The sequence below is a fragment of the Gallinula chloropus genome (genome assembly GCF_964237585.1).
Source record: "Gallinula chloropus genome assembly, chromosome: 6".
Taxonomy (NCBI): domain Eukaryota; kingdom Metazoa; phylum Chordata; class Aves; order Gruiformes; family Rallidae; genus Gallinula; species Gallinula chloropus.
Genome location: NC_140091.1, coordinates 10,072,382 through 10,086,985, shown reverse-complemented (window position 1 = coordinate 10,086,985; position 14,604 = coordinate 10,072,382). Strand labels below are relative to the sequence as shown.

At 45.9% G+C, this 14,604-nt stretch overlaps 1 protein-coding gene across 1 annotated transcript in view; it reads left to right on the top strand.

Annotated features, from left to right (window-relative positions):
* MAST2 (microtubule associated serine/threonine kinase 2) overlaps positions 1–13,994 on the top strand; it is a gene marked incomplete at its 5' end in the record, with an annotated part of 188,223 nt that extends 174,229 nt beyond the window's left edge. Inside the window, 8 exons of the mRNA XM_084266399.1 lie at positions 1,738–1,892; positions 2,586–2,890; positions 5,519–5,734; positions 7,690–7,916; positions 9,435–9,557; positions 10,594–10,730; positions 10,961–11,148; positions 11,770–13,994. Coding sequence (XP_084122525.1) covers positions 1,738–1,892; positions 2,586–2,890; positions 5,519–5,734; positions 7,690–7,916; positions 9,435–9,557; positions 10,594–10,730; positions 10,961–11,148; positions 11,770–13,847 — 3,429 coding nt within the window. The 3' untranslated portion in view covers positions 13,848–13,994. The remainder of the gene's footprint in view (positions 1–1,737; positions 1,893–2,585; positions 2,891–5,518; positions 5,735–7,689; positions 7,917–9,434; positions 9,558–10,593; positions 10,731–10,960; positions 11,149–11,769) is intronic.
* Between the last annotated feature and the right edge of the window lie 610 nt (positions 13,995–14,604).

Genomic DNA, 14,604 nt, shown 5'->3' with positions numbered 1-14,604 from the left:
GGTAGAAGAGAATCCAGAGGAAAGCGACAAGAACAATCTGACATCTACAAAACAAAACCTGATGTGTTTCCAAATACCTGACTGCTGGAAGGGAAGGAGTGCGCTGGTCTTCCTGTTCAGCCCAGAACTGTAGGAAATGATGGGCCCAAAGGAGGTGTAGGGTAGATGATAGGAAAAAGTTGCCAGTGTTGAGCAGTAATTAAGCACTGACATGAGTTGCCTGGGGAATTTGTAGAATTTCCGTAGCTGGCGGATTTAAGAACAGGTTGGAGAAACATCTGCCAGGTGATCACGAGAGAGCTGGATCTGCTTTGAGGTGGGGAAATGAGCAGGAAGCCCCGAGGAGGTGCCCTCTAGCCACGCTTTCTGGTGTGCAGGTCTCTCGTTCTTACCCAGGTGATCCGAAGTCAAAAGTTGGAATTTCAGACATTTTCAAGGACTGCAAGTCCACTGTTAACTTGGAGGGATCAGAGTATCTTTGGGGAAGGGTGGAAGGGAGAGCAAAGCCCGTTTTGGGGTCAGCCTGCTCTGTGGATTGTATTTCCCTCCTCTTGTTGAGATGGAAGTAGGAATTTTATTTGGGGTCTCTGAAAGATATTTCAGGTTTTTGTGGCAGTTCCTCCGGATTTTCACTACCAAAGTCAGTTTTGAGGCAGCAGTTCATTCTCCTTTGTCCTCAGCCAGGCTACAGCAGCTTAAGTAACAGTTACCGTTAATTTTATGGAGTTGCTTCTGATTTGCATCACCAAAAAGTATGTTTAAAATTGGACCTGAGGATTAGTTGGGGTTTTGAAAAAGTTCTCAGGAGTACGTAAGGGTTTCTTTTTTTCTGCCTTTTCTCACCATGAGTGTTATTCATCTGTAAGACTGAAGCTTTTCTTTAGGGTTCAGTGTTTTTGCCACAAAGAGAAAAAGTTCACTTTTAATGAATTTATTTTAAGACCTGGAAAATTATACAGCATTTGTAATGTGGGAGGCATAAAAGGCTCATTATATTTTGAAATTCTTGTCTGACAATTCAGCCATATGATTTATTAATAGTTATCTTGTTGATGCTCTGAATTTTTAATAACATTATTTTCATTAATCTCTTCTTATGTAAATTAGGTCCACAGTCAAGTGTAGTTTTAAAAGGATGGATTTTTTTTTGCTTAATCATTTAATTATTTAAAGACGGCTGTAAAACCAAGAAAGGCACTTTCATTAAGCTGTCAGCATTATAGTAGATTCCTTGAGGAGGGCAGGACTTTTTTGTTCTGAAATAAGCTTGGGGCAATGCTGATAGACTGATGATAATGAAATGGGGTCATGAGCGTGATGCCTATCACCGAATTGAATTTGTGTAGTAAGATTTCGAGATCCAGATGCCAGCCTTCAAGGCTTGTTGAGCCTGTTTTAGCAACATCTCCTCTTGGATTTGAGAATCAAATAGTTTCAAAAAAAGTAGTTGCAAAATGTCTCAGTATTTTTGTGGTGTCCTGGGCTATTTTCAGAGGAGAGGTGTAGGGTGCTGTTGTGAAAATGCGTGTTTAATGTTTCCAAAGCTTGCCTTTATCCTATCCTCCATGGTGCACTTTGAGCATCACATCTGCACTGTGTGATTTGGTCAAAGAACATTGCCAAGTTCATGCTTTCAGGGAATATCTTCCATTCTGAGAGGAGATTATGCCCCCCTAAATCAGAAAAGGCCACACAGGTTTGTTTTCTCTGTACAGAACGATCTTTTGCTGCATGCAGGTGTACAGCAGCATGGAGCGTCTTTCCATCCACGAGGAGAGGAAGACTCCACCGCCGACTAAGCGGAGTCTGAGCGAAGAAAAAGACGACCGACTGGATAGCCTTGGGGGCTTGAAGAGTCGAGACCGCAGCTGGGTGATTGGATCTCCTGAAATGTAAGTTCTGTGGAACTCTTTTGGTTTCTCACAGCATCTGAGAAAGACTGACCTGTCCCGTCACTGGCTGTGGCCAGCGTTAGGTCAGGAATGCTTCATATGAGGCATTTCCACAGGTGAAGCCAGAAAAGTGGGAATAAATAGTTGAAAATGATACAGTCCTTAAATGTACCTAATTAAGTACTAACATCTCCTAGATTTGTAGCACATTCACTTCAAGTGAATCTGCAGGGATTCTAACCTGAAGTAAAACTTTTATTTGTGGAAAGGCTGATCATGAGGCTTAATGATGTCTTAAACATCAGTGAATCCAAACTCTGGTGTTGTCAGACTTTTACCATTTGTCACAGTTGTGAAACAATTAGGAAAACCCAAAGTTTCTTAAATTCAGAATGTAAAAAAAAAAACAAACTTGTCTTCTAATCAAAGTGTCAGTAAAATATCTGAATGCCCAGAATTTGGTTTTACTCCTTCCTTTCTTAGAAGCTTAACAATGGAATGTATTTGCAATCTAGACTCAGGTGATGCCCCAACCCTTTGCTATTTTAAGGCCTAATGATGTAGCTGTGTCCCCTAATGTCACAATGTATTGGCTTCCAATGAGTCAGTTGGGGGGGTGTGCTATTTCCACCCTTTGAAGTCTATTATCCCCCTAATTTAAGATGAGGGGCTCTGCCTTGTTTTCTCTCTTAGACTGCGTAAGCGCTTGTCAATGTCCGAATCCTCACACACGGAGAGCGACTCCAGCCCCCCTTTGACCGTCCGCCGACGCTGCTCAGGGCTTCTCGATATGCCCCGCTTTGCCATCTCCACTGAGGACGAGGGAACTGTCCTCAAAAGGCCCCAGTCAGAGGGGATGCTCTTATCCACCGTGCAGTCACGGGAAGGGATGCCAGTGCCCATTCCAGAACAGCCTGTGGAGCAAGAACTTCAGCTGGAAAGCGATGCCGGACCCACCACCCCCTCCACAGCCATCAGCAGCGCCTCAACGCTGACAGGTACGTGCTCAGTGTGATGGTGTTATGGTCCCCAAGAAAGTCTGTGTTAGCTTGCAGACTTTAACTCTGTAAAACTGGATATTGAGGGATGTGAATGCCTCATGCTAAGTGGGTATTTTACTGTGGTTTTGTGGATGTGCTTGCCTTTAAAATGACATCGATGGTTTTCTCTCTCCAAAATTACATCTTATATTTCAGTCCTGTCACTTCAAATTGATTAAGGTCTTCTCATGCTTGAGACCCATATGATCTGTGCGTACTTACAGCTGCTGGGTGCCTACCTGAGGCAGCGTTATTCTAATCAGCAGTCAGAGCAGATCACTCCTGAGTTGGGGCTGGAGACTAGGGTTGTCAGCAGTGCTAACAGATCCCTGCTTCCTATGATTTCCCCAAAAGTTTGAAGCAGAGACTTGAAATTTACTGGGGGAGTGGGGTGTGTGTCAGACCTGCTGTCTGAGCCAAATATCCCGAAATTTAGCAAAGTCATAGGTTTTAGCCTAGTTTTAGTAGAGTGAGTCTTAGAAATCAGTGTTTGACTTCTGGGAAGCCTTGTGTCCATCCTAGGGCCATTCTCCAGCACTGGACTGAGCAGGACCTTCCCTGCGATGGTGCCCTGGGCTGCTGTAGAGCAGGGCTGAGCTCTGGATGCTGGGGTGTCCCCAGCTCCTGCCCCTTTTGGGGCACCAGGAAGGCAATGGGTGAAGCTATTTGTTTCTGAATACAGAAGCCAGAGCTGGGAACTGGTGGAAAGTAATGAGGAGAAAAGGGGTAAAAAGGGAAATTTGGCCCATTGGAAGAGAGCAGGAAAGTTGAATTGAAGGTTGGCAAGATAATTTTTGAGAAGGAAGGTGTGTTTAGGGGAGAAACTAGGTTGCATTGAAGAGCAAGGACTAACTGAGTAAGAAGATAAGAAACAAGTTACTGGGAGAAACTGAGATCAGGCAGGCAAAGCAACTGTGGATGCATTGAGGATGGAAAGGAGTGGAAAGGGGTGCTGAGCAAGGATTCAGAGTGGCAGCAAGACTGGACAAGGACAAGGTGAAGGGCACTGGGCAGATGTATGCTGGATTGAGAGGAGAAGGTGGAAATGCCTTAGAGGAAGTTTGCTGCCAGACTAGAATAAAGCTGAAGATATCCACATCTCATTATTCCTCTTCTGCTGTGCAGTCTGTGACAACTCCTCCAAAACTGCCCCATTTCCCTCTGTGGCTCCTTCTCAGAAGAAACCTAGTGCTGCCATCATGTACTCAGTTAACCCATGGGAGAAGGTGTAGGAATGAAGTAAGCAGCCTTAGTTTCTCAGTGCCTTACTAAAAGCCTAGAAACACATTACTAAAAATTGCAAAACCACTTTCACTGCAAATTTGAATATCTACAAATTGAAATGGGCAAACGAAGCGTCCCTGGGGCGTCCTGTTCCCTGAAGCCTAATGCATTAGAGCTCCCAGCACACGGGACTCAGGGATACCAGTGCTTCAGTGTCCCCAGCCTGCAGAGTTGAGTCAGAGACAGAGAACTGCAAGAAAAGGATTTCATTCCTGTGGCTGTCTCAGGGTGCTCCTCTGATGTGTATCGCAGCCTCCGCACATGCAGCCTCCCGATTCTGGGTTCCTACATTGTCTGGGACCCCTATTTCTAACTCTCTGGCCGTTAAGTGTTGAACTGGCATCTGGTACTGAGGTCTGTGGGAATGGTGCTTTGAATTTTTATTTTCACGATGCTTCCGGCTTTATTTAGTATGCAGAGCGGTGCTGCCCACTTAAATAACGATGATCAATGTTTTGTTCTGTCCTCATTGTTCAAAATGTGGCCCTTAGGCTTTATTTATCACATGCTGCTTAAAATTTGCTTTTGAAGACAGAATGATTAATTTCCCATGCGGACTTGCTGGGATGCTCACCGCTTCCATTTCTGAGCACCTTGTAAATTCTAATTAATGTATTTTCACAGTGCCCCTTTAAGGTATCGGATGGGGAACTGAGGCACAGAGCTTGAGTACAGCACCCCCAGCCCCCAGCACCTGCTATTGCTGCCTGCCCAGTCTAATTTTCAAGGTTACTTTGCATTTTATATACGATTACAACCGGTTAACTAATTCAAGACTGAATTGCACTGGTGCACAGAAGGGGGCAAATTAGGGTTGTCTTTGCAATCCACGTTTTTACTTTCCCTGACTTTAATACCTTAGTGTTCTCATAAAGTGGATTTTTTTATGTGCATCTCTGGTAGAACCTGGTTCTTCTGTTGCAGGCAGTTTTAACTTAAAGATTGACAGTTCTTGCTGGTTGTAAAAACAGAGCACTTTCATAAACCTGTTTTCATCTGTGAAGGATCCCACTGAAATGCCTTGCCTGCTGAACGGCACCGCAGCCTTAGGATTCGTGTAGCTGCCGCTGATCAACGTGATTTCATTAGTGAGCTCTTCCAACAGAACAGAAGCCGCTAATTTTCTGTATTCAGAATAACACCATTTCTGTAAATAAAAATTCAAGCCCTGGGGTTTCTTCTTAGGAAAATTTACTCTTGGACTTCATGTAAACATGACTTTGATTTAATGTATTTTGCCTGTAGGGGAATAGACTGTTAGGAATTCCCTGTGGTTCTAATCTGTTTTAATTTAAACTGTAGCTGGGAGCACTGCAGATTTCTCTGATCCACGCGCTCGCAGTAATAGCAATGAAGGCCCAGACTTTACCACTCCAAAAGCCATCAGCGATTTGGCAGTGCGGCGGGCACGACACAGGTTGCTCTCTGGGGAATCAGGGGAGAAACGTACCTCAAGACCTGTCAATAAAGTGATTAAATCAGCATCCGCTACTGCCTTGTCTCTCCTGATTCCCTCAGGTAAGAAATGCCTCTGGTGAGGCATTGTCAGAATCTGCAAGCTCTAAACAAAAGGTCTGCAGGCAGATCCTCCCCCTTCGCTCTCCACTGGCAGGAGGGGAGAGATGTAACTTTTACAATGGGTTTACTATTTACCGCTCGGCGGGATAATGAGTACCACTTTGCCACAGACGGGAGCATTGCGTGCGTGGTCTGACTGCAGCTTCAGCAAATGGCAGCTGGGCCTTATTCCTTCCCTAGTCTTGTTTAAATTGGCTCCTAGCTGGCCTCTAGACAATGGTTCAGCAAGGAGGTATAGAGACACGGAATGATTTTAACCCTCAAGGTGCTATTTTGGGGGGTCACATGCCATGTACAGCATAGTTTGGAACTAAGCGTGTCCAGTGTGCTCAGTTTTGGTAACCCCAGGTAACATGGTTGAGAATTTAGTAGCATAAGTAACTCACACTGCGAGTTAACCCTGAACAGCTTACCTTGTCAGCCCAGCTCTGTCTCCAAGCAGAGCCAGTTGTTAATGCCAGGTGGTAACTTCCAGTGAACACCCCAGCCATGCTGAGCTCAGACAGAGCAATTCAGCAGGAGCTCTCCCCGCAAGGACTTTGTCCCACTCTCTGGAAAGTAAGGCCTTGCTGTATTTCCAGGGCTGTACCCATTCCTGCATTCAGAGGAGCAGGAGGCTGCACCTGGCCCATGCCTGCTGACCCCGCAGAGCCCGCTGGCTGGGTGATGCCTGCCCATCCCTCCCAAAGCAATGCCGCTTGGCACCGTCCTGGCCATGCACAGTTCTGTGCTTCGGCTTTTCCTTTTTGAACCACAAACTCCCTCATGTTTTCAAGGGCAGGGACTGAGTCAGGTTAGAAAATAGGATGAAATCCTTCCTTGGGAGAGCGATGAGGCCCTGGCACAGGCTGCCCAGAGAAGCTGTGATGCCCCTGGATCCCTGGCAGTGTTCAAGGCCAGGTTGGATTGGGCTTTGGGCAGCCTGGGCTAGTGGAGGGTGTCCCTGCCCATAACAGGGGGTGGAACTAGGTGGGCTTTGGGGTCCCTTCCAACCCAAACCAGTCTGTGATTCTAAAAATCTCTAAAATGTGTATTTAATCACCTACCAAAGGTTCCTCCAGAGCTGCTCTCATCTGCCAGGTAAATATGTGCTGGGTGATTCAGCAGGTGTTTCTTAATGGATTAGAGATTACCTTTTACAGCTGCATTTAATAGTCCTGCTCTTTGGGTTTATTTTACTCATGTTGACCAGCTTTAATCTAAAATGAGAATTCTGTATTTGCTTTGTATCTTTAAAAGCGGATGTTGTTCCTCCAGCAAGCCGAGTCAGATAGTTTAGCCCATAGCCCAGCCCTTGACTGCTCATTTGGGAAGTGCACTCTGAAGTACACTTGCAATGTTTTTCAGTAGCAGAGTCCCTGCAGTAGCTAATTTTTTAGGGTTAAATATGTTTGGCCCTGTGAATGTAAAACACTACCAAAACTACTTAGATGTAGTTGTCTGCCTAACCATTTTTTGGTTTAATACAAACTGATTTTGATTTCTCTCAGCACCAACGTGTAACTTGCATCAAGGTATCTCCAGTCTTTTGGAGGGGGATGATATTCCATAACCTTGAAACGGGGAGTTCCAGAACTGTGCCTAAAGCAAATGCTTCTAATGGGTTGTAAATCCCTGAAAGAGGAGAGCTAAACACTGTGACCCAAGCATAATCCTAGGCGAGCAGTGCTGCTGTGTCAAGTACCCACCTCCAAATGGGCTTTTTGGAAGCTGCTGAGCTTGATATTTCAAAGCATGAACCAGTTGAAGCTGCAGGCACAGCCCAGCTCTGGTGAAGACCAGCAGCTTTAAGAGCGTTGGGAGAGATGGTTTCCTAGCTGTTCTCTAACAAGTATTTTCTCTCTTTTGGAGGCCTGGTTTCCTAATTTTTGCCCACCTTTGTGTCATCACTGTAGATCACCACACGTGTTCTCCATTGGCCAGTCCAATGTCACCTCATTCTCTATCCTCCAACCCATCTTCGAGGGACTCCTCACCCAGCCGTGACTTTTCTCCTGCTATCGCAAACCTGAAACCACCAATCATCATCCATCGGGCTGGAAAGAAATACGGTTTCACTCTCCGCGCCATTCGCGTCTATATGGGTGACAGTGATATCTACACTGTGCATCACATGGTCTGGGTATGTCTCTGCTTTTCTAAAGAGTACCCTTGGGGCCAGGAATGCATTTAGCCAGGGGTGTGGGATTTAACTTCACAAATTGTGTTTTGCCACCCTGTTTTCTCTCTCCGTACTTGGACCCAAAGTTGGCTTTTTGGGGTGGGGGGAAACCCTTTAAAAATCGCGACGTGACAGCACTTTGGGTTGTACCTGTAGCAGTTTTCAAGCCCATCACAGAACCACAACAACCTTTCTTTCCTTCTTTCTTCCCTGGTTACATGAATCCACCTTCTTCCACCTGTAGCACATACTTTAAAGCATGTTTCTGTGTACATACCCTCTCTCTCTGTATTGGGGTTGTTTATGAGGGCCCGTCGGAGCTAATGTGTTCAGACCTGTGTTAGTGATTGTAGCCTGCTTCAGATCAAGTCTGTCTGCTGGGGTTTTCCGAGCAGTCGCTTGGAATTGATTACAAGCCTTAAAGCCTTGCTGCTGCTGTGCTGATTGCCCAGGGATTTAGCTCTTGGCTTAGTTGTGTGCTATGCTAAGAGGTCTGGTTTCCATGTCTGTATCTCTTCCTTCCCGTTATTTCTGGTGCTTGATCTCCGTGTTCCCTTATTTTTTTTATGTATATGATGACTTCTAGGAATGGCCCCTTCCCCGAAGCAGTGTTGTTTGAATTGTTGAGTCAGGGAGAATGGAGCCAGGGCAAAGGTGGTTCATTCTTTTCCTTATATCCCTGTGTTCATTAGACAATTTGAAATTCATATGTTTTGGTCATTATTTAACACTCATTCTTACCTAGAAAAATTAACTGAAGCTGCATTTTTCCCTTGCTCCTTTCTGCTTTCCTTGAAAACCACTGAGTTTACCAAGACACTGATTTGTAGTCTTTTCTGCCTGGAGGGAGAGTTGCAGTATTCTCAAGCGTATCCGTCTTCTCACTGTAAAGGAGGCCTTCCTTTCTGACCAGTGATGGGGAAAGGCAGTGTGTTCATGGGGGAAAAGATCTGATGTTGGATAGGTTAATAAAGGATGGAAAGCAGAAAAAGAAACTCTGGGATGAGATGCAATATAGGCACCCTACACACGTGGCACTGAGTCTTATTTAAAAGCCTGTTGGCCGCCTTGGGTTCCAGCCTGTACATGGAAGGATTCTGGATTTAGGATGGCAGAGAAATTGAGAGAGACTGGATGCTTGTCTGGAAATCAAGAGTATCTAGTTAACATTCCCAAGTGCTGAAAATTGTTGGACGTGTGTTAAGCCTTTTGCTTTGGGAGGAGCTGGTCGCTTGATCAGCTTAACCATCCTGGCTGGCTGCCTTGGATCAGGAGCAGACTGGCAGGATGCTGAGGGAGGAGTGGAAGAGCGCAGGTTTTTGTGCTTGGCTGAGCCAGTCAGTGGTTTTCTTTCACCCTCCTTTGGAGCAGCTGATGCTGGCTGCAGCAAGAGATGAGATGGATGGGCTTTGAGTCTGATCTGGCCAGCGATCCCCTACGTTCCTCTTCTCAAACCAGTCATCCCCTTCTCGTTGCCAGCACGTGGAGGAAGGCGGTCCAGCGAATGAAGCAGGTCTGCGTGAAGGGGATCTGATAACCCATGTCAACGGGGAGCCGGTCCATGGACTGGTGCACACAGACGTGGTGGAGCTGATTCTGAAGGTAGGGACTCAGCACCATTGCATTTTGGGAAGCAGGCAATATGGAAAGTAAGAGACAGCTTGTTTGATGTATCTAAGTGGCGTTGTCTGAAATACAAGTATGTGCACAGCACCTGGCCCTTGTCTTGCAAAACCTCTTTGTTGCAGCTCGTTCCCTAAATCTCAACGATTTCTGCATGTAATTTAAGCTGAATTCGGGTATTTTGTGTGAGAAATAAGAACCTGTCAGATATATTTTTATCAGCAGTAGAAACAAAGGTTAATGAGATTTAAGTATACCTTTCCTCAAACATCACTGTAAGAAACAAATACCATAACATTTTTCCCAATTACTTTTATTTTTTTGCCTTTAGGCTGTGCTAATATTATTAGCTCTTAATACTGCTTTCTCGAGGATTATTCCTAGTGGTATTTAAAAGCAGCTTTGTAATGGTTGGTCTTAAAATTATCCAGTTAAATGACTTGCGTTTTGATACCTCCTCTGAGCGGAATCCATTTACAGACATAAACCACAGCACTTTGCACTGTTCCAAGAGACAGAAATCTTTGGGATTGCAGAGAGAGGAGCAATCAGGATTTATTATTTTTTTAATGAGTGAGACAAGCCACGCTCTTAAGTTGCAGATTCATCCTGATAGGTGCCTGATACACTCACATCTGCCATCGGTCTCAGAGCACTGGGAATAGGATTGGCCACAGAATATTACTTTGTTCAAGTTTCCCAGTATTTCAAGTATTAAATTGAGGCAGCAGGGATCTCAATGGGAGAGGTCAGATGCTGTGTACTCCCTGCTCTGGGAAGCTTTACCTACCAGCTGGGGCCTGAGCTAATCATTTGTGAAAGCCTGACTAAAAAGGGCTCTCTCTCAGCAATTCCTTAATAAATGATAGGAGGAAAGGCGAAGGGGGAAATGGAGTTTGACAAAGGATTACAAAATGGCAGGCAGCAATAAACTGGCAGCCTAACTGCCTGGCCTGTAGCTCTGCTTCAGATAGCTGCAGCGTAAGCAGTGTCCTCTGCATCTTCTTTCTGACAGAGTGGAAATAAAGTGTCCATCTCCACCACACCGTTTGAGAACACGTCCATCAAAGTGGGGCCAGCTCGAAAGGCCAGCTACAAATCCAAGATGGCCCGTAGGAACAAGAAGAGCAAAACTAAGGATGGTCAGGAAAGGTTTGTTTCAATGTTTCTCTGTGAAAATTCACTGGTAACCAAGATAATGTAAGAGAAATTTTGTGAAAGCAATTTGCAGATAATGTATATCAGCAGGTATGTCCTTTGGTTCTTCTTTTCTTTTTGTTCTCTTTTTCTTTTTAACCATGGCATAAAATTGGCTGAAACATGCCAGTAAAAGTAAATAAATCATTTGGGCTTGTAAACAACTTTTGAATGCTCTCCCACAGTAAGAAGAAGAGCTCTTTGTTGAGGAAGATCACTAAACAAGCATCCCTACTTCACACCAGTCGGAGTTTATCTTCACTAAACCGCTCTCTGTCTTCTGGAGAAAGTGTGCCTGGCTCTCCAACTCACAACCTGTCTCCTCGGTCACCAACACAGAGTTACAGATCCACCCCCGAGTCTGTACACTCAGGTAACAAAAGAGAAAAAAAAACCCAAAAAAACCCCTAAGATATTTCTGCTTATTGATTAATTCTTGAAGTAAAATACACAGCAGCAGGTAGTAAATGTGTTTGTGAAGTAAAATGACAGCTGTGATGTCAGTTATCCTAAGGATGGATATATTCTCATCCCTTGGTTCAGTTAAAGATGAAGAGTATGTTTGCTGTGCTGCAGCCTCCTTTCGCTTTGTCGCAGGCGTGCGGTGTCAGCTGCCACGTTTTTGTAGCAGTTTGAAGCATTTTCTGTGTTAGTTCAGAGGAAAGGAATCAAACCAGTGTGGCAAAGTCCTGTTTGAAAGCTGAGTCAGCTGATGGGGTAAAGAGGTTTGTGTCCTGACACTAGCGATGATGCCCGTGGTTTATCTGCTTAGAGGTTTTTTCCAGGGAAAACCGGCCGGGTCACAGGGTGTTTCTGACTGTGTCCTGGCGTTGTGTGACAATGATGTGAAGGGGTGTGATATGCACTGTTACTGTGTAACGTTACTGCAGTGCTCTGTGGTACCCTGCCATTTTGTCTTGACTTTGCATGTCTTATTTTCAGTAACTTGTTTTAATGACCGTTAATCTTTTTCTTTCTTCTCCCCTCTTTCAAGTTGGTGGCAATTCCTCCCAGAGCAGCTCTCCCAGTTCCAGCGTTCCCAATTCTCCAGCCAGCTCTGGACACATCCGACCCAGCTCTCTGCACGGACTAGCACCAAAGCTCCAAAGGCAGTACAGGTCTCCAAGGCGTAAATCTGCAGGAAACATCCCTCTGTCGCCACTAGCTCACACTCCATCACCAACCCCGCAGTCCACGTCGCCGCAGCGCTCCCCATCTCCTTTACCGGGACACTCAGTCGGCAGCTCCAGTATTATTCAGTCCTTCCCAGTAAAACTACACTCCTCTCCACCACTGGTGAGGCAAATTTCTCGCCCCAAAAGTGCCGAGCCCCCTAGATCTCCTCTGCTAAAGAGAGTGCAGTCAGCTGAGAAACTGGCTGCCTCGCTGTCCTCTTCTGAGAAGAAGCTGGCTTCCTCACGCAAGCATAGCCTGGATATCTCCCACTCCGAATTTAAGAAGGAGATGCTGCAGAGGGACCCCAGTCTCCAGAGCTTACAGGAGTCTGCTAATGAAAGCACAGGTGGCAAACTTGGGCTGGCAGAAAAAGGGATGTTGCAAAAGCCAGGTTCAAGGAAGTTGGGTGCCATTCGGCAGGACAGGGTGGAGAGGAGGGAGTCTCTGCAGAAGCAGGAGGCGATCCGAGAAGTAGATTCTTCCGAAGATGAAACGGATGATGGTTCAGAAGACAGTCAGGATGGGAGAAGACTGGACAAGCCCCCTGAAAGTGGAGACCAAGGCTCGGATTCTTTTAATGAGGATAGCAAGTTTTCGTCTAAATTGGAAAGCAAGGATAGTATTGAAGATGATGCCTTTCTACCTGAAGATCCAAAAGGTACAGACGATTTGCAGAAGGGAAATAATCAACAGAACAAGCCTGTTTCAGAGCCACTGCAAATCGGTGTGCACCCTGCCCCAGCAGAGGTCCTCCCCAGAACTTCTCCTGAAAAACTAGCTATTTCAGAAAAGACATTCCTAAGATCAGAAACAATTGCAAAGGACCATAAATTGCCTGAAAACAAAACTTTTGAGTGTTTTGGTCCAAAAGACAAGTCTTCTGAAGCAATCAAAGACCTAGGGGTAACTACAAGTATTGAAAAACCAGTAGATCGCACAGAACATACACAGTGCCCATCTGTCAAACTCCTGGAACTTGAACAAGGTGACTCTTCGGGGGCCTCCTGTGGTAAGCTTGACCTGAAAGACCCTCTGCTACCAGAAACCAGTCAGAAAAAACAGGATTCCAAACCTCTGCTGGCACTTCCTTCGTGGTGCACGGCAAGCGTGAGCACTCCTCTCTCGGCAAGCGCCGCGGATCGCAGCGAGAAAGATCGCAGCGAGACGCTTCAGCTTGCAGAACAGCACAGCACCTCATTCCTGTCTGCTGGAAGTGTGAGTAAAACGTCCCAAAAAAGTCCTGGTGCTGAGAAGCAACCCAGCTCGTCCCAGGCAGAGAGCGCTTCAACCGCAGGCAGAACGAGCCCGGTGGGTCCTGTATCCTCCACGCTCCTCGTCCCCGGTGCTATCGAAAGAGCTCTCTCCGTGTCTCAATTAGTGCCGCTGGCTCAGAGCGTGTTGGGTCCTTTGAAGCTCAGTATGTCTGGGTCTGGAGAGGTGGAAAAGAGAAAGGATTTCCCCCATTTGGGTCCTTCTTGTAAAGAAGAGAGAGATTCGAAACAAAAAAGGCAGGAGGCTTCACAAGCAGGAGCGTGCCAAGAGAAGCCCAAACTGTCTAGCACAGACGGGCTGACGACGAGGAGTGGGTCCTGCGCAGAGTCATTAAGCTCAGCAAAGCCCTGGGAGCCGACGTGTCCCGTGGTGACAAAAAAGGAGGCAACGTTTTGCAGTGCAAAAGCATCTGAAGGGTTGGGCAGTAGCTGCAAAATCACTCCATCGAAAGAGCTGTCTCAGGCTCTTGGACAAGCAGCTCTGAGAGCCTCTCCTCTGCCAGATGGCAGCACGAGGCCCTGTAAAGAAGGGACTCCGGCGCAAGCGAAAGGCAAAGAGGTTGGAAGTCAGTTAAAAACACCAGACTTTCCCCTGTCACACGACGGTGCTGTGAAGAAAACATAGCAGCATCCCTGGCGCAGGTGGACTGGAGCGTTCTACATTCAAAATAGAGACTGCATGTTTGAATTTTGTAATATACACTAATATAAAATAGAACTTGTGTACATCTATTTTTGGGAGGGTTTTTTTCATACTGTTTTTTGTGTTTTTTCATCCTTGCTATTCTATTTTTGTACACAGTAATGCTTGCCGTTTGAGGTCTCTTTAGAACAGGGTATCTTTAAAGCAGGGCTTAAGAAACAGTTCATTAAGGTTTTTTTATTGTGTTATTTTCCCCTTCCAGACCTTTTGTTTTGCCTGAGTTTAGGGCCTGTCGTGCTCTTCCCTCTAATCCTGCGTTTATTTGCAATCCCAAAAATTCTCAGTACAAAAAAGGCAGCTTACTTTAAACTCTCTGCTCTTCAGCCTCCTCTCTGAGATGCCATTGGAGACCACAGGCGTGGAGTATTTTCTTGGAATTTACAGTCTGGTGGGTTTTGACAAGAAGAAAATACTCTGTTGCCTGCAGGTTATTCCAGAGCTGGAAACCCTCTTGGGTGTGACTAAGGCCCCTTGATCACCGTGTGCGTGTCCGTGGAGGATACAGAGGCAGGGGACTCGGCTGGAGGGGTGGGACAGAGAGTCCCCCTCTTTAAACCAAGGAAAAAGTATTTTTCAATGGAATTATCAGGAAGAGGAATCTCCAATCTGTAAGCTGGTTCTTTTGAGATTGTTTTGTACTTCTCCTCTGTGGGACACATGGCACCTTCTCCCTCTGTTT